We start from the raw sequence: 20,054 nt of genomic DNA on the forward strand, positions 1-20,054 counted from the left end.
GTGTCTATTCATGTCTTTTACCCATTCCTTCACTGGATTATTTTTTTGGGGGGGTGTTGAGTTTGATAAGTTCTTTATAGATTTTGGATACTCACCCTTTATCTGTTATGTTGTTTGCAAAGATCTTCTCCCATTCTATTGGTTGCCTTTTAGTTTTGCTGATTTGAACTTTTAATACACTCTTGAAGCCAGAAGCCAAGCCAAATACTTGCCATCAGACATGCCTGCAATACCTGTAGATTTGGGCAAATTCCTCTTCTTGAGATCCCCAAAATATCCTGAGGCTCCTGCCTCTGCCAGGAAGTGATGTTCCTTACTTACCTGATAAGGCTGCTGAGAACTCTGGAAGCAAGGTATCAGGCCAACATTCCCATGGGACTCTACTGGCTTCATAAAGTCAACCTTAATTCCTTATAGCAGTCTGGTTATATCTGAGTCTATGCATGTCTCTTGCAAATATGACATTCAAGTGAAAGCCTTGGTAATATAACCAGTGTTTCCAATGGTGTCTTGTTGCAAGGAGAATAGATTCTCATTGAACTTATGCAACTAATTATAATTGCTATGGAACAAAGAATACTCACCGAGAGTTTCTGAATTTCAGAGGGTTCAGGTAGGGAGAAGAGTTAAATGTTTCAATTTGTCCTTAAAGGACTACTTTATCACATTTCTGTAAGTCATAGATATTTTAAGAGAAAACTTTCTCAATCTGGAAGAGCAAACATTAGAGAACTAGCAATGCTTCAAACAAAAATCACAAAAACTATAATCTTCCATAATTCGTTCAGTCCCATGTTATTAATTCTAGTTATTTGGATGCAGCTTTTTTTGTTAGTTCTGGAAATTCTTACCCAGTTCAGTTTTACAATCTTAAAGATATCAAATACCTGTACTTGTCCCCTGCAAAAGTCCTTTTCATGAATTTCTTTACAGAAAAAACTCATTTCGCAAGAGCATCAGAACAATAACTATAAATGACAAAAAAAAAAAAAAACCCTTAGAAATGGACATGGTTAAAGATCTGAGAGTTCATTATAATGCAACTGACAAGGAAATCCAGTTATTTCTGTGGCACAGAACATTTCCATACTTCAAGTAATGACCTTATGACAGAACATATTAAAACTTTAGGGATTTTATGTAGTTTCTAAGACAGTTATAGCATTTACCCATACAATACAACCTAAGGCTTAACATCATTTATTTGACAGTGCTTCCCAAGTAACTTAGCATACCAAATAAACAAGCCTAATTAGTAAAAAACAAAAACAAAATAAACCCACTTCGTTTACAACTTAAACCTATGGGAAGTTTATTAAAACCCTTAGAAAGTTTTAAAGCATATACCAAACAGAATTATAGATCATTAAAGAACTGATAAAGATACAACATAAAAACTTTGGTTTTCTGGGCAGCTAAAGAAAAGAAAAAAACAACTTTGTTTCATTTTCTTATCAAGAGCAGACCAACAATCTGAGGAAACTTTGTCTTCTAACAGAAAAGGAGAATTTTAATTGCCTACCAGTGTACTTTTAAAACCCATTCATTTCAACCTTAGTTTGTCCTGACCACACATAAAATTCTCTTCTAGAGCTTTGACTTCACAGATCCTCTACAACTTTTTTGCATTCAGATTTTTGTCCTAAGTCTTTTCTCTCCAAACAAGTAGTCTCATTTTAGGACAAAATTACCTTCTTTTTCCCCTAAACAAAAACGTGTTCTCATTCCTTATACCTTTCTTACATGTCTCCTACTTTCCTACACAGAGTTGCTTTCCTTATCATTTCCATCAGTCTTAATTACATACAGCAGAATTCTAACTCTTAGAACTTTAGTCCAGTGAAAACTAAATAGTAACCAGTTGTGAACTATTACACTAGAATTCTTTAGACTGGCAAATTTATAAATATATTTCATGACTTTTAGGAACATGCATTTTTCATAGTACAATCTTTTTTAAAAGTTTATTTTTATTTATTTTGAGAGAGAGAGAGATAGAGAGCAAGCATGGGGAGGAGTCAGAGAGAGAGAAAGAGAGAAAGAGAGAGAGAGAGAGAGAGAGAGAGAGAATCCTAAGCAGGTTCCATGCCACCAGTGCAGAGCCCAATGTGGGGCTCAAACTCATGAACCTTGAGATCATGATCTGAGCTGAAGAGTTGGTTGCTTAACCAACTGAGTCACTCAGGTGCCCCCATAGAACTTTCAGTAAGAAACAAAACATGTTTTCCAACAGACCCAAGTATCTTTAGTTTCTCTGTAAGAAGAAATCAAAAGCAGATAAACCTATATTTAATAACAATTGCTTTAGTATTCTACCTTATTTGGAAAAGACTTAGATATCCAATGAATTCAATTCAACTTATCATTTAACTTAGCATACCTCAAAGTATCAGGTTTGATAGCCTTCCACAGGGTCAGATGGCCATGAAACCAAGCAAGACACATTCTACAGTTATTGAAGAGATTGGGATTTGGGGACAATGCCATGAAGTCTTGAATACGTGGGACTTTTGGCCATTTGGAGGAGTTCCAGCAAAAGAGGTCAAGCTGGAAAATAGTATTATATGAAAGGATTCCATGAACGGGTCATACCTTTTGATCTGGGAGTTTTTATTAAGGCCAGGAAATATTACATTAAAAAAGATGAGACATTTTTCTCAGGATTTGGGTGTCAAATTTATTCCAGTTCTTAAGAATATAGCCCAAGGGTGAGTCCAAAGGGATAGAGGGGGGTTTGTCTCACAGTCAAAAAGACTGACTGTTGATTCCCAAAGGGGTGCTCCACCACAGGGAATGGAGCTCCAATTCGTGGTCACGATTTCAGTTAGGGCATCCCAATGATCTGAAAAAGGACTGGACCTTAAATGGGGCAACCGACTCTACTGGGGTGTTCCACCAAGGAGAGGGTTGCAGCAAGTGGCAACAGCAATCCCTGCTGGGGTGCCCCTGTAACAGAGAAAGCTGGACATGTGGTGGCCAGTTAGGGTCAGAAAAAAGGAGAGGGAAGGACTCACCATTCAGATGCACAGGAATATGTTTTGCTATAGATCAAGATGGCAGCTGGATCTGTGGGAACAAAAAAGGGAGGGGGGAATTCCAAAATAAGCAAGTTGGGAATAGAGACCTAAGAAGAGACAGAGTTGGGGGAGAAGAAAGGGGTCCATTGCCTTCATAGGCACCAGCAGTCTGACTTGTTCATCCTCACACCTTTAGACCATACCAGGGAGTTGCCCTGGCCAGAGATCTTCAGTTGTCTGAGGAGTACTAGGGTTAGACGACCAAAGGGCTAAAAAGAGAAAGGAGAGGGAGGGAAGGGTCCTTATGAAGGACAAGAGGGAAAATCCATCACTCTTTTGGGCAAGGACAGTCCAGTGGGCTCCCTGTGGGTCTTCTGATCCTCACTGAGGAGTAACCTCTGCCAGAGGTTGTCAGTTTCCCAAGGGGTACTAGAATTGGTCCACTGAGGAGGGAAAGTCCCGAGAAATTCCTAAGGAATCCAGTAAGAGTCCTGGGCCAGCAGAGGCTCACCAAATATGGGGTGCTACAATTGGGTGGGGCCAGTGGCATGGGCAGTGAAAGCATTCACCCAAGGCAGAACAAAAGAGAAAGAAGTTAACTGAATACACCACAAGGGAGCGCAGGCAGGACAGCAAAGGAGAGACTGTCTGCTGGAAACAGTTTCTAAATAGCTAAGAGTATCAACAGTAAATTGTGGACTATAGGAAAAGAATTGCTTTGGTCTTTTTCAAATTAAAGATCTGCAGTGATGTTTTGTTGCTGTTACTTTGCTAAGGAAACAATATGGCATATATAACACTCCCTTTATTCTTTTTAAACATATCTCAGAAAATATAATAAGACCTGTTTAGTACATATGACTTATAATTGGTTTGTCTTGCATTGCTTTGGCAAACAGAGGTTGTCTTCTGTACCAAAACCAACATAATGGAAAGGAAAGCCTCAATGCAGGATAATCTGTGAAGAGCACTGGGACAAAAACACCGAAAGACAAAAATTTAAGAAGATATTCATGTTTATTATCTGATTTACATGTGACAAAGCAAAGGTAGGTGCACAAAGAGCTGTTTGACAAAGTCAAGCCCTAGATATCAAACAATAGAATTTCCCTGGCTGCCCCAGAGGGCACTTCCAACACCACTCCTGGGCAGCTGTGCTCCACAATGCAACCACTCAGCTGTAGACACTGTGGTGTTGCACTTGGGACTGCAGGCCTGTGGGATCTGACATCAAAGGGGTGGGCCATTAAACACTTGAGAGCTCTAGTTCCAGATGTCAAAAGTCAATATTAGTAACCAAGTATCAGAACGGTCAAAAAAAAAAAAAAAAAAAATAGCAGACTTTGAATGAATACTGTACAAAATACACCTTTTATAGAGAATAGGCTCTTGTTGTGAGCTGCCTCTTATTTCCTCCCTTTGCCAAAGTCTGTTCATTCATGTCAAATCAAGAACACAGAGTATAAAACTTAAAAAAAAACCAACAGCTACTTTAACGATGGTCATGAAGTTCTCCCTAAGACCAACGCCTAAGGCTATTACGTAAGATTTGAGATCATCATAATTCAGGGAAACTTTTCATTCTGAGCCCACGAAGGTATCCCTCCTATAGAGAGTAGGATACTTAGAAATACCTGAGGTATAATCACTGAGAATCGTCCTAAAGGAGAAAAAAAAGATTGGAGTTTCTTATATTGGCATAAAAGTACATACACAGTTGATACAGAAAAACTAAAATGTGAACAGTACTCAAGTGTAACAGATAAAGTGAGGAGAAACTTACTACAAGGCTCCAGGTCTTCTTCCTATAATTTGCACACTTTTGTTAGAATAGAGATTCTCAGGCTGTACCAAAAATGATTTTAGATGGAATCTTTAAAAACAGTAAAACCCAATTTCAAAACATTCATTTTTAGAGACAAGCATGCGCCAGTATACAAATCATTATGTTTCTGGTGAAACAGTAACATCAATCTAGTTCTCAAAAACTGAAACTTCAATTAGATGTGCTTATTTGGCTGTGAATATGCCCTCACCCTGCCTCCAAAATGATCATTTTAGCATCAGTTATTAAAAACGTATACTAATTATACAGAACACTCCAAAATCTAGCTTAGTTTACAGCTATTTATATAGTATACATAAATCTGATAATTTCATAACTTTGTACTACTCTCTGGCTGTACATTTACCCATTTCCCGATGTTTCTTGGAAACTGGCAACAGCAAGATTATTTTCTTAGAGAATAAATAAAAAGCTTTAAGAATTTGCTAAAATAAGCACCCCAGAGTTATTTTATGAAGTAGAACTCAAATACTATTTCTTAGAAGTGAAATGGAATATTCTGGAAATTTAAACATCTTTAAACATGGAATTCTTCTGGTTAATGCCTACCACATTCAGGGACACTTATGTTCACTTATGGGAGACCTGCTAGAATCCTTTCTGAACATGTTAATGTAAGGTCTGCTGATGTCAGCATGACTAACAAAAGGGGAGAGAAGGCGGAAAGGGCACTTTCACTTTTTGTTTTTAAGAAATTTAGAAAAGTTTTATTAAGCTTCTAAAAAGCATGGTAAACTCACACATTGTTACCATGCACACATGTGGGTTTTTCTACCCTTTTGAACACACAGCTCTTTATGTAGGAGAGGCACCACAAGAGGAGAAAGTAAGGAACCTCTGCAGGCATGAGAATAGGTGTATGGATGGGAATCAGAGCAAGACTCTCATCAAGAATGCTTCACAAAACTGCCTTCCGGTTAAGTCAGAAGTAAGGAGCAAAACATTTGCAAATTAACCACCAAAAAGATCACGTAATATGCCTCCCATTTTTAATAACAAAATAATTAGCCTCCACCCTCATCTCTTCTCTATCATGCCTTTCATATAATGGTTTTTTTTTTTTTTTCCTCAACTGTACTGCCTAGAGAAAGCCATGTCATGATGAGGAATAGGCCTTGATTAGCAACAGTTTGTAAAACAGATCTGTTTCTTCCCAATTCACAGCCTTGTGTCACACTGATGAATGCTGAAACCAAATTCCCGAGTTTCACTTTGCCATTTCATAGAATCTGTACAAAAAAAAAAAAAAAAAAAAAAAGATTCCCAGAAAAAAAGCAAAAACTTTGACTTCCCCATTAAAAAGTTCATTCTCTAATTCTACAGATACCAAGAAAAAGACGATGTATTTTAATTTTACAATTAAAAAAACCACAATCTCAAAGCAAGCACCTGGGTTTTACTTCAGCTTATAATAATTTAATATGCCTGAGAAATTTTGTGCAAATACATGACATCTGTAATGAAAAATATGCATAGCACTTTGGAAAAAGTTTAGTTGCAACTAACTTTACTTACAAAAAAACGTACAGACATAAATACACAACATTCCCTAATTCCTATTGATTGCACTTCTGGTTTAACCCCTTCCAGTCTCCAAGGAAATTTGAAAGCCATGTAATTATGTTCATATTTCTTGGCCACTGTACTTATCTAAATAAAATATTTTGAAAACAAGTTTCCTTGGTTCCAACTTATCCATATTTTCCTTCTTAAAGGATATCATTATCCCCCAATTCATGTTGTTTTTTGGGAGGTGTTGTATAAAAATACAAATTTAAAAATGAATTTTTATTAATCACAAATACAAAAGGAATTTGGGTGGTTTGGGCTCCCAGTGGCTCAAAGGCTTGAAAACGGAAAGCAAAAAGAGAGTCTCCACTATTCTGATTTTATGAAAAAGATAAAATTCCTTGCTTGCTAACGCTGTGTACATACCATTTGATGGATATGTAATTTATCCAGACATTAACAGGGTAAAACATAAAAGCATCTTCCTTGTCTCAGTAACAGACAGGGCTTACCTCAGCAACCCTGCAGTACAGCTTTTTATAGGCAATGGTCAAGGCTTCTCCCTTTTTCTTCCCATCTCCTAACCTGGGTTCTTCCTGCTTTTGTTTACTAGGAATAAATGTTCTAGCAAGTTTAGTATCTCTGGCATATTTCGGTATTACTGAATTTATTGTCTAGTCACTTTTTATTTTCAAGATAGGAACATTCAACTGAAGGAGTATATTAAACCTTTCTTCCTTTTCTGCCTCCAAACACTCATGACTCATTCATCTATACTTGCAATTTATTAGACCTCATTCATTAGGGGCTCATCTCAATTCTGTTTCCATTCTTCCACTTCCCCTTTCCACATTCACAATCCATCTGCAACATTCCTTATCTCTCAGTCAGACCAGACTACATGTATCAGTGCAAATCTATCCTTCATGTGCTAATTTGTTTAAGAGATCAGTTAATTGCTGAATTTCAGTCTTCCTTCAGGACATCCATTTTTGGCGAGGATGTGCATACAGGCGTGCCAAAGCTACCCATCATGACTGGAAGACTCTGATTCCTCCTCAGTCCACTCAATAAATTGCTACCTGAATTTAAATAAATAGCAGAGTCTGGTCTTTGAAGACCAATTTCTGCCTCTCGGCTTCTTCCATTTTCCTGTGCATTAGGGGTTTTGATTACTCTGGCTATCCCCAGTCTCTTCAGCCTGTCCACTAAGTTCATCTTCAACTGGCCAACATCAGGAGGGTTCCGGGAAGGTCTCAAACCATACATCTCCTGGAGGAATGTTTCAGCTGGTCGGGAGGCCAAAAAATTTTCAGAGAGATGCACTCGAGGCTCAAAGGGTAAAGGAGAAGGGCAGGGTGAGTGAGATGGTGAATTTGGTGGTGTGGAAGGAATAGCCAGGGATTTGGGGACAGGCTGGAAGACGGCGTTCTCTGAAATTGGGCTGTGATACACTTTAGCAGAAATGCCTCGTTCCTGTAGAAGTTTGGCCAAGCTCGTGGTGCTGCTGAATGTTATAGTAGAATCTCGTCTGTTGGTAATAGATTCACCAATGCTGAGTCTATAGGACATAGCAGGAGAATTCACCGCTGTGTTTGATGAACTGCTACCAGTACTTCCACAGGATAATGAAGGGAACCCAGAACTTTGAAAAGAAAAAAAAAGAAAGAAAGAAAGAAAGAAAGAAAGAAAGAAAGAAAGAAAGAAAGAAAGAAAGAAGAGAAAGGTTTAAAAATAAAAGTAATTTCTAAACAGCATTTAAAGTAATCACATTAGTTATCCACAGTAAATATAGAGGCACAGGCAATGTATCAATAACTAAACTCTGTGGAAAGATCTGAAGAGTAAGACTTTTGATGTTACTTCAATGACTGGTTAATTATTTGTAATTTGTAACAATGAAACATACTTCTTTTCATAGGTTATGAAAAAGTTTACTGTACTCTAACTTTATTCTTAAATTTTAATTCAAAATATATATTTTTGGGAATATCACTAAATTTTATGATAGAAATAAAAGAAATTAGGGGCACCTGGGTGGCTCAGTCAGTTAAGTGTCTGACTTGGCTCAGGTCATGATCTCACAGTTCGTGGGTCTGAGCCCTGCGTCAGGCTCTGTGCTGACAGCTCAGAGCCTGGAGCCTGCTTCGGATTCTGTGTCACCCTCTCTCTCTGCTCCTCCCCTACTTACTTTCTCTCTCTCTCTCTCTCTCTCTAAAATAAATAAACATTTAAAAAAAGGTTAAAAAAAAGAAATAAAAGAAATTAAAATATTAGTCATTCATTGGTTGATAAACATTTGGGCTCTTTCCATAATTTGCCTATTGTTGAAAGCACTGTTATAAACATTGGGGTACATGTGCCCTTATGAATCAGCACTCCTGTATCCTTTGGATAAATTCCTAGTTGTGCTATTGCTGGGTCGTAGGGTGATTCTATTTTTAATTTTTTGAGGAACCTCCACACTATTTTCCAGAGTGGCTGCACCATTTTGCATTCCCACCAGCAGTGCAAGAGGGTTCCTGTTTCTCCACATCCTCACCAGCATCTGTTGTTTCCTGTTGGTTAGAGTTGTTAATTTTAGCCACTCTAACCAATGTGAGGTGGTATCTCAATGTGGTTTTGATTTGTATTTCCCTGATGAGCATCTTTTCATGTGTATGTTAGCTAATTGACAATAAATGATATTTAAAAAATAAATAAGTAGACAATAAATTATATTTAAAAAATATTTCATAGAATTCACCTGTGAAGCTGAAAATAAAATAAATAAAATTGAAAGCAAAAAAACTTTAAAATATTAAAGGAAGTAAATTTCAGAAATTTTTACTACTATATCCATTCTATAAAGTGAAAGACACCAGAGACAACAATCCATAAGTAAATAATTCTCCAACCTTTTAGAAAATACAATCTTTTATATTAAACCTAAGACGCTCTTCTAAAGAGAAATTTATTTCCTTTTAATCTTCCAATTTTATATTACTAAGAACTAATAAAAGTTGAAATGATTAAACTTCCATTTTTGGGGCGCCTGGGTGGCTTAGTCGGTTAAGCGTCCGACTTAAGCTCAAGTCATGATCTCACGGTTCATGAGTTCCAGCCGTGTTGGGCTTTGTGCTAACATTTTGGAGCCTGGGGCCTGCTTCAGATTCTGTGTCCCCCTCCCTCTCTGCCCTTCCCCTGCTAATGCTCTGGCTCTCTCTCTCAAAAATAAATAAACATTAAAAAAATATTTTTTTAAATGTCCATTTTCAAGAATGTTAATTCCAAACAAAAGTAGTATAAGGATACCCATGGAACAAATGTTTCTTAACCTTGACTTAGAACATATGTTTCTTGGAAAATAAAAATAATTAAAAGCTTTACCAACTATTAGAAACTTTCTTATTTTATGTTTTGTTAGAAAGGAAGAAAAAAACTAAGAAATCATGTACTCGAGGAAATGGTGATAGAAAGGAGAAGCGACTTCTGTAGACAATTTTCCTCCCTTAAGCAAATGTTACCAGTATTTAATAGACAAACTTTCACTTAACATAAAATACTCAGTATATCAAGGTAACAAAATTCTAATGATTATGAACAAAATTATTAAAATTCATAATTTATTAATGAACTTTCTAAAGTACCAACTAGTATAAAAGAAATAAACTAAAAACATATTTGGCTTCTTGATTAAACAAGTCCAACTAAGAATCTCTAATACGATGCCATCTACAGACTATTCCTAGTTTCCCACCTCCCTGTCCCTACTTTACTGTAGAACTGCCAGTCCTTTCCCAAACTGTACACTTCATATGATGGTATCAACTTGTATTGAGAGTCTTCCCAGGAACCAATTCTATAAACTTGTTATCTTGTTGACTATAAGAACAAAGTAGAAAAATTGCACATATGCCTGTTCATTACAGACTTATACTGAGATCTTTATTGGATGAAAGCCAAATGCTTTGCGAAATAATTGATTTGCTCTTACATACCTTGTAAATCATAATCTTATTTCCCTCTACAATGGCAGCTAGAAAGTTAAGACTCAGATACATGGTTCACACTAGCAAGTATATAAGACTTTATGTTACAACTTGTATACTAATTTTATTCTATCCATTTTATATCCTTACCTTTGATTCCTCTTTGCTTCATTTTTCTCCTCTACTTCTAGTTAACATTATCCCTGCAATGTTCTCTATACCTTTGAAAAGTACCTTCAATTCTTTTGGGAATTGGTGGGCCAGAAATAGCAGCAATATGGCTGAATAAGATCCCTCAATTATGTGTTAGAATATTCATGTTCTAGCCTGTGTAGTAAATAATTTGGCCTTGCCCAAAGGGTTCTGGCCTTTGCCCTCAAGCTTCTGGAAAGTAATCTATGCCATGTCTGATAGAAGTGTCTTTGCTCAGGATGAAAGCTGGCCACACTAGATCTTGGGGTGAGCCTGGCCACACCCAGTAGTTTTAGGGAGGGGACTAGCCATGCCAGAGAGAACAATCATGTGGTTTAAGGTGGGGACTTTAGGTCACTGGATCTGGAAGTGAGCTCAATGGGTAATCAATCAATGGGTAATCAATCAATCAACCAATAGACTATGCACTAAAACCTCAATAAAAAATTTGGACACTGAGGCTTGGGTAAGCTTCCCTAGTTGGCAATATTCTGCACGTACTATCACACATCGATGCTAGGAAAGTAATAAATCCTAAGGACAAGGGAAACTTTTCATGTGGAACCCTCCCAGACTCTGACCTATTATATCTCTTCTTTTGGCTAATTTTAACCTATATCCATTCCCAGTAATAAATAGCAGCCATGGGCATCATGTTTTCAGAAAGTTCTGTGAGTCCTTCTAGCAAATTATGAAACCCGAGAATGGTTCTGGGAACCCTGTGAACTTGCAAGTGGTGTCAGAAGTGAGGGGAGTCTTGTGCTGAGGACTAGTCCCTCAAATCTTAGAGCTTGGCTTACTCTGGGCTGCAGTTGTGTCATTTGCTACCTCTCCGACTTGGACCAGTTACCTAGACTTTCTCTGTCTCAGTTTTTCACTTACACAATACATACTCACTTGCCCTGCCACTTTGAAGAGTTACAATGATCAAAGGAGAAGACACAATGTGAAAATATCCTAAAGACAAATGATCATAGAACATTAATTAAAAATCTGAGATTTACATGAAAGTAATTTTAAAGGTAAATTCATGAAAACAAAGTTTTCAAAAGGAAAGAAATTTTAGGCCTCAAATTGCCCAGACCCCTTACCTGGGGGTAACCTGAGTGATATCAGAAGGATGCAATATCCTACAGGTAGTGAAGGTGAATGTCGAGTTTGTGCATGACAGACACTTTCCTGGGTTTGAAGTTGCAACTGAAGTAGAGATTTTTGTGGAATCAAAAAAAATTGAAAGACTAGGTTAATAATGTAAGACGTTCATCACTATTAATAATATAGCATTAATCAAGGGTATTTTGTACAAAAACCACTAAATTTGGAAATGAAATATACATAAATATTGTATTAGTATCACCTGGCTAGTACATAGTTGAATCCTTCAATACTTTAAAACTGTAATTTAAAGGGATTAAAAATAGCTTGGAAATAAGAAAAAAACACATTCTGAAAAAGTACATTAACTCTCCCGCCCCCAACATCCCAAACAAGATCTAGTCAGTTCAATCTTTCTAGTCAAACTACTCCAGCAGTTCTCAAAGTGTGGTTTGCAGATCCTTATGGGAATCCACAGGTCAAAACTACTTTCATAGCAACCCTAAGATGCTATTTGCCTTTTTGACTGGGTTGGCATTTGCATGGTTGGTACAAAAGCAATGGTGAGCAAATCTGCTGACACCTTAGCACAAATCAAGGCAATGGCACCAAGCTATGTGAATATTTTTCACTGTTGTTCACCCACCATAGCAAAAAAAAAAAAAAAAAAAAAGCAGCCAGATTCACACAAGAACGTCTTTGATGAAGCAGTAAAAACTACTTATTAAATCTTGACCCTTGTATCTTAAATTCTGTGTGATTAAATGGGAAGTTAGTATTAAGCACTCTGCTGCATACCAAGATACAATAGTCATCTAGAGGAAAAAGCACATGGGCAATTGAGTTGAAATTTTCTCATGGAACACCATTTTTAACTGAAAGAACAACTAACAAACTAGTTATTCAGACTTGGCTATGTGGCAGAAATTTTCTTGGAAATGAAGGCAGTGAGCCTGTCTCTTCAATAAATAAAAATAGCTTATAGGATTTGCTGTCACTTGCACTTTCAAGTGAAAATTCAAGTTTTGCAGAACTTATATCCATCCCTGGGAGCTTTAAAGCTTCATAATAGTAAAAGACTTATCTGATGACATAGGTGGTGATAGTAATGTAATTTTAATATATTATATAATGAAATATGTTAACATTTAGAGATGTGCATAACTCAGAGAACCAATATTTTCCAAATGACTAGTGCATGAAGTTATAAAATCATGCATGGGTAAAAGATGCATTCAAAGTGTAGGATAGACCAACAGACTTTAATGTAACAAAGTATGATAGGTTTTTGGATTCCATATTGCTACAAAGAAACTGCTACTTATCAAGTTTTGGTGTAATAATCAAAAAAATATTCACAAATACCTGAAGGGGTTATTAAAATACTCTTTCCTTTCATACCTACACCTCTGTGTGAGCCTGCGTTTTCTTTATATTCTTCAAGCAAAGCAACATACTATAATAGACTGGATGTAGAAGCTGTATGAAAATCCAGATATTTTCTTTCAAGCCATAAATTAGAGGCTTACAAAATTGTAAAACAATACCTTCTCACTATGTAAAGGAAACAGCTATTTTTCATAAAACATACTACTTGTGTTAGCATGTAATTATTATTTTTAAATGAGTTAATAAATATTTTTATAATTTCTCAGTTTTGATTTCTAACATGGTAAATATCAATAGATACAATTCACAAAGACAAGCTCTCTGGAATTCTCAATTTTTTTTTAAGGATGTAAAGCGATCCTGAGCTCAAAAGGTTTATGAATCACTGACTGAATCTTTCTCTCTGCCCAATCTACTTATGCAGGCTGGTTAAGAAGTAGAATGAGAAGGGCCACTATTGCTATAGATTTTTATTTTCTTATGTTAAAGACTGAGTACATTCCAGTTAGATTTAAATCAAGGTAGTCACGTGACCATACTGTTAAGTCAGAATGCAAAATTATTGGATTACATTCACCAAGCACTATTCTTACCTGTAACTGGACCACTAGCTGAAGTAATGGGTGGAAGGAAGATTCCTGTTACTGGCTTGGATATTGAAGGGTTCTGTTCCACTTGAAAAGTGATACCTTCCTCTTCATCCTCTTCTAAATCTGAGAGGTGATAGATGGCATCCTTGGGCAACTGGGTAAAGCCTTTAGTGATGACACCTGGTCGTGGGTCAAGAATGGTTCCTAAATTTGGTTGAGCAAGCTGCTGCCAGTGGTGCAAAGTTTGTGATCCTGAACGTGCAAGGCCAACAAACAAACAAACAAACAAACAAACAAACAAACAAAACAACAAGGCATGTTTTAAATTTCCCAACAAGTATTCAATCTTGACACAGAGGCTAAAATTATAATGTGTGAAATATTAAGGCTAACAATAAAACTACTTATTCGGTCTTAATGTTTTGGTAAAATTTGTATGAAGTTCTCTGTGGAAGACTGACAAGATGCTAAAGATATGAACAATAATCTTTCAATTTCAAAAGTTAACTTTTAAAAAGGACACCTAAAGCAGGGGTGAAAAAGTCAAGGCAGCACCCTTGATAGGAACTAGGATGCTGAGGTAGTGATGAGAAAGAAGATATGCACCTCAGAGGTGGGGCTGTATTTTCCCAGGTGAACAAAAATCAATACTTTCTTGGCTTGAAACTACGCTTATGAACTTTGAAGTCAAAAGCCAGGCTCCTACATTAAAAGACACCTGAATTTCAGTGTTTTGTTTTATTTTTTGTATTCTTCCCCATCTTGCTCATGACTCTCCTTTCCCCAGGCTCTTCAGGCAGAGTAGGAAAGTGAAGGAGATGCTAAAAGGAAGATATATCCCTATGGTTCTTATCTATGAACGCTGGCAAATGACCATCCCAAGCACCTGCACGAGATGCAATGTCTAATTATGTCACTACAGACATTTCATCCTAAGGGGGCAACTCTGACAAATACCTGAACTGATCATTAATGAATAAAACTAACTTATAGAACCCTTGAGTTTGAGGGTTCCTTATAGATTACCAACTCAAAATTTTGTCTAATGCAGACTCTTTTATGATAATAACAGAATCATTTGAAGGTAATCAATATTCCATAAAACAAATTTATTTTGAATTCAAATTCTATCTTAGGAGAGAACAAAAACTGAAAAGAAATTAGCAAAAACTGGAAAAACAAAACCATGCAACCCAGATACACACATCTCTAAGTAAATGACACTTCCTGGGTAAGGAACTCTTTTTTTGAATAGAAAGGTAGAGATAAAGTATTACACCTATATTATTTTCATTTATTTATTATATCCCGTTTGTTTTACCATGAAAACTGCCGTCAATGATATTTCTTAGCTAAGGACAAAAGAAAAGACTGCTCTTTCTCCATCACATTTATATTAAAAAAATACTGATGAATGATGATGGGAGAATGCAGATCTCTGCACACACTTTTCCCACAAAGTACTATAATACACTGTCACACAAATGAGGTTTAGGGATAATAAAAGTATCTCCTGTACATAGTCTTCTTATAATTACAATACAAGGTTTAATTCCAGGAAAAGGAAAGGCTAATAACCAACAGGGCTTACAAATGGCCCTTATTGATTTATTACCTTCAAGGGGCTTGACAATTTGTAATTTCTCAGGCATAAAACCTCGAAGGCAACTGGCACTGCTGAGGTCTGTGATCTCTGACTGGTCGGTGCACAGAGAGGCAAGGCTCTCTGTGGGGGTGCCACAGCCACTAACCCCTTCTTTCTGGTCAGCCAGAACCTGGATCTTCCGTTCCCATTCTTCAGCAAAGAACTGCTTCTCACTTAAGTAGTTCTGTCGCCGCAGACTAAGGCGATGCAGTGCTGTAGCCAAATCACTATCTTCAGAGGGTCCTGGTTGACCCAGCTTCTGAATGTTCCTGTGGGAAAATCATTCACTGACTAGATCTGTAAGGGTAAGGTTGAGAAGCACAACCCAGACTTCTCTTTTCTACAATAGTGAATGTTTAAGAAACTGATTAAATTCAAAGCATTTTTTTCCTAGATATCAAAGTGTTTTTCTTAGGTGTCAATAATACAGAAATAATAACAATAAACCAAAATCATTAATACTACATGTCATTTTTTATGGATCATTTCAAGCAACTTCAGATAAATAAAAACATACTGGTTATTACGTGGTGTTTACTAATTTTTCTATTTCACTTAAAATTTTTTTGGAGTACAATTAACATACAATGTTACAGTAGTTTCAGGTGTATAATATATTGATTTGAGAACTATAAACATTACTCAATGCTCACCATGATAAGTATAGTCACTTAACTTATGAAACTACGGATATGACTATATAAATTGAGTTCAGGTAGCCAGAAAAATAAACATCACATTGCATTGAATCTATAAAACCATTGATTGCAAGAGGTACCATTATTTTATGTACTACTAAGAAAGAAAAAATGCAACCCATTAAACTATGACATGCCATTAACTGCAAAACAAACAATTTCAAAATATAAAATGTGAAAAAATTTGCTTTAGGCCATGTAATCCTCCACGAGTATTGTAGAACATTTAAAAAAAACCCCAAGATTTGTAAATACTATATTTTCATAGTTCTGTAAACACATTTGTTCCTTTTCCATGTTTTTGAAATCGGAGGTATCTAACAATTGATATCAAAAGAAAGAGTAGCAAGCCAAAAGTTGCTCCTGGCTACTCTATGTGAATTCACAGAGATCTGATTGTTGATCTCTTCCTAAGGTAACTATGATCAACGACACAGTATTGACACACAAAGCTACTGTAGGTACAAACTGAAATACAATAGAAAACCCAGGATGAGAAATCTTTCTTTCTTTCTTTCTTTTGAAACACAAATATTTTTATTTTTGAACCAAAGTGTATCCATGGACCAAATCTGTAGTTTACAGAAATGTGACCCTACAACAGTGTGATGTGACCAATACCTTCATGTGGAGTGACCCTGGGCAACCTACATAGTGAGTTGAGCCTCACTTCCCTCAACTGTAAATTGAAAAGGTATAGTACCTACACTACAGGGTTGTTGACAGTATTAAATAAGATTTAGCTCCTAGTCCACAGTGAGGATTCAATAATGGTAAAAACACCACCACTACCACCACCACCACTACTACTACTGATAGCAGCTAATACTTGTTGGGTATTTGGTATGTCCTAGGATAGATTTCTGCATTAGGAAGATTTCTCTCAGGTACAAAATACCTATCTTTCGAAAGCCTTCAGGTGACTTTCCAGTAATGCTGTTTAATTTCTAGTTATTTATAATTCAATAAGATGAATTAATGAAAGCTGGAAAAAGTCTAAGTTTAAACAAATAGGAAGTTAAGAGCAACCTACTTTTCCTCAATAGGTATTCAAGTTTATTGTTTATCCTAAAGGCACCAAAGCAGTTGAGATTATGAGCATGGGTTATGAGAAAGTGTCACTGATGCTATGCATAAACTGCCAATGATCAAACAGATTCAAAAAAATCTGACTTAGAACATGAAGACTTAGATTCAAACTTTGCCACACTGAAGAAGAAAGTAGTAAAGAATTTTACACTTCAATGCAACTTCTGTTTTGAATATAGCCTTTTTACTCCAAAAACTTTTATGAAATCAATGATCTGTCTTACAAATAATGCTATTGGGCATCATTACTGAATGAAAACTGACAGTTCCAGAAATTCCTTGGAATAGCACAGAACAATGCTGGAATATAAGTATGAGCATCTGGTATATCAATGCCATAAGAAATACACGATAACTGCCATGATCTATATTTCTTACTCTGAAACCTCTTCTGAGTTGCCCCCCTGGTTCAGGAGGGTTTTGTCCTCTGTTTGTTGCAAACCAGACTCAAAAGGTTTTGCTGTCATGATGACACTTGAACGGTTGGACCCTGGAATGGGCAGCAGAGCTGGGAATGGGATAGAGCGGCCCCGTGTGTCATTGGCAACCTTGACAGTATCAAATACCCGTTTCTGTTGGGCTCTGTCAAAAAAGAAGTAGTATTCATTATTGCCACTGTCTACCACTGGAGTGCTTTAGAAAAGAGACACGCGTGTACAATTCATTGAAAATAAAACTACCCCACTAGCCTCTAAATTTTAAGAGAAATTATTGGAAAATAAGCTTCAGAACAAGAGAACACTCTCACAAATGTGAGCACTATTGAGCCTTGGGGCTCAATTGGTTAAATGTCTGACTCTTCATTTCAGCTCAGGTCATGATCTCATGGTTCGTGAGATTGATCCCCACATCGGACTCTGCACTGGCAGTACAAAGCCTGCTTGGGATTCTCTCTCCCTCTCTCTCTCTCTCTAACTCTCCCCTGCTTGCCTGCTCTCTCTCTAATAAATAAACACTTAAAAAATATGTAAAAAACCCCAAATGTCAGCACTATGAGAAAAAAACTGAATACTAAGCAGATTTACAACTGAATTCTCAAAATACCTATCACTTTGGATTGTGGCTTCTTTTTAATTCCATCCCAGTGCCTGGGTAACAATACATGTGATTGTACTTACTTTTGTTTGAAGAGAGAAGATTCCTCATCCAAACTCAACTTTTTACGCATGGTCCCCTCAATCTCAGCTGCCAGGGATTCCTAAGAAAAAGAGTGTGAGATTCCTATACTGATTATGTAAGAAGACGGTTAGGAGAAATGGGTTATCCTTACATGAATTAACAGAGTCTCCAGGGTCCAATACTTTTGGTGTTACAATAAAAGAAAACACAAGAAAATAGGCACATGCCAAAATGCAAAGAAAAAAAAGAGGCATTTTGGAAATGTAACTTTTAAACAAGAACCAACTTCTTTTTCATGATATCTTTTTACAGGCGAGCAGTGGGAAAAACCAATATGATAAACAGAATATATTACCTACGTAGACACAAAAAACCAAAAGATCTGAACGGCTATAAACCAAGATGCCAATAATAATTCTCTGGAAGTTAGGATTTGAGAGTATTTCACAATTTCTTTTTGCTTCTCTGTAATCTCTAACTTTTCTATAATAAACATGTATGGCTTTTATAATGTAGAAAAATCATTAAAGGAACAATAAGCAAGTTTTCCTTTTCCCTGGTCAGAGATGAGGATTCAACTGGCATGAGTGCCATGCTTGGTGAGGCTGGGCTGACAATGGCTAGAATTGGAGATACTGGTGTGAACTCATGTTTTTATTTTTTTTTTTTTTTTTTTTTTTTTTTTTTTTTTTTTTTTTTTTTTTTATTTTTTATAATATATGAAATTTATTGTCCAAATTGGTTTCCATAAAACACCCAGTGCTCATCCCAAAAGGTGCCCTCCTCAATACCCATCACCCACCCTCTCCTCCCTCCCACCCCCCATCAACCCTCAGTTTGTTCTCAGTTTTTAGAACTCATGTTTTTAAATACATGTAGACAGATGAACATAAATATGGATTGGAACATAGATATGGATGTGTTTCAGTGGGTGTATGCATGAACATACATATATTTTCTAGCTCTATCTGCTGAAAGGGACTAGAAGTAATGATACTCCAGTGGCAATGGACACACAGGACCCAGATCTTGAATTCTAAATATCATTCCTCATTAAAACTAACCAGACCTCCTTGGAGAAATGGTTGACTCCAGGACTGGGACAGGAAAAGGGCAAGATGAACTTAAAGGAGATCATGCTGGCCATATCTGGGACAATTTAAGTATCAAAATAAAAATTAGTAATAATGGACTGTAATCCATTGACTAAAATAGGAAGAGTCCATACGGACATAACTAAATGAACAAATGAATAAATAAATGAGACAGAAAGGTTCTGACAAAAAAATGTTGGTTAATAAATGTTGAAAAAATGATGGAATTAGAAAATCACCATTTGGCAATCATCTTAGTAAAAACTGAGTCAGATATGAACCATCCCTAGGTGTTAAAATAGCAGATAAAAGTTTGCTGAGAAAAACAGGATATTTAAATAGGTCTTAAAGTATCTTCCCACAAAATAGTAACTTTGATCACTTGGCTAAGGTAGCATCTGCCAATTTTCATCATTGTAAAGTTAATTAGCAACATTAATTTAATTAGTTATCAATTAACATTAACTTTAGAATAGAAAAAGTTGGCAGATACTACCTTAACTTAGTAAAGTTAATTTAACATCATCAGTAATGGGATAAATAGACAATGTGAGCCTCCTATTACAGTGTACTGAGAAGAACATGACATTATTTCTGCCAAAAATAAATGCCTGAATCTAATCATGAGGAAACATTAGACAAACCCAAACTGAGGACATGCTACAAAGGTAATGAAAGGCATGTAGAACAGGCCTTTTGAAACAACCAAATGCAACATATCCTTCAAAGGATATTGTTGGGACAACTGGTAAAATTTAAACTTAGGGCTCTGTGGATGAGATGATAGTATTGTATATCAA

At 36.4% G+C, this 20,054-nt stretch overlaps 2 protein-coding genes across 4 annotated transcripts in view; both read right to left on the minus strand.

Moving 5' to 3' along the window:
• The window catches only part of FLACC1 (flagellum associated containing coiled-coil domains 1), a 63,435-nt gene extending 51,754 nt beyond the window's left edge, over positions 1-11,681 (minus strand). Inside the window, exons 1-2 of the mRNA XM_045480730.1 lie at positions 11,627-11,681; positions 3,015-3,066 (exon numbers count right to left, since the gene is read on the minus strand). The gene's annotated coding sequence lies outside the window, so the exon portion shown is untranslated. The remainder of the gene's footprint in view (positions 1-3,014; positions 3,067-11,626) is intronic.
• TRAK2 (trafficking kinesin protein 2) overlaps positions 4,016-20,054 on the minus strand; it is a 67,011-nt gene continuing 50,972 nt past the window's right edge. For 2 of the 3 annotated variants that reach the window (XM_045480726.1, XM_045480727.1), the window contains 6 exons: positions 18,160-18,239; positions 17,420-17,623; positions 15,225-15,523; positions 13,613-13,861; positions 11,627-11,732; positions 4,016-8,017 (listed from right to left, as the gene is read on the minus strand). In XM_045480726.1, coding sequence (XP_045336682.1) covers positions 7,339-8,017; positions 11,627-11,732; positions 13,613-13,861; positions 15,225-15,523; positions 17,420-17,623; positions 18,160-18,239 — 1,617 coding nt within the window. In that variant the 3' untranslated portion in view covers positions 4,016-7,338. The remainder of the gene's footprint in view (positions 8,018-11,626; positions 11,733-13,612; positions 13,862-15,224; positions 15,524-17,419; positions 17,624-18,159; positions 18,240-20,054) is intronic. The other variant, XR_006713096.1, reaches the window with a different exon arrangement.

The sequence above is a fragment of the Leopardus geoffroyi genome, chromosome C1, assembly GCF_018350155.1.
Source record: "Leopardus geoffroyi isolate Oge1 chromosome C1, O.geoffroyi_Oge1_pat1.0, whole genome shotgun sequence".
Classification (NCBI taxonomy): Eukaryota; Metazoa; Chordata; class Mammalia; order Carnivora; family Felidae; genus Leopardus; species Leopardus geoffroyi.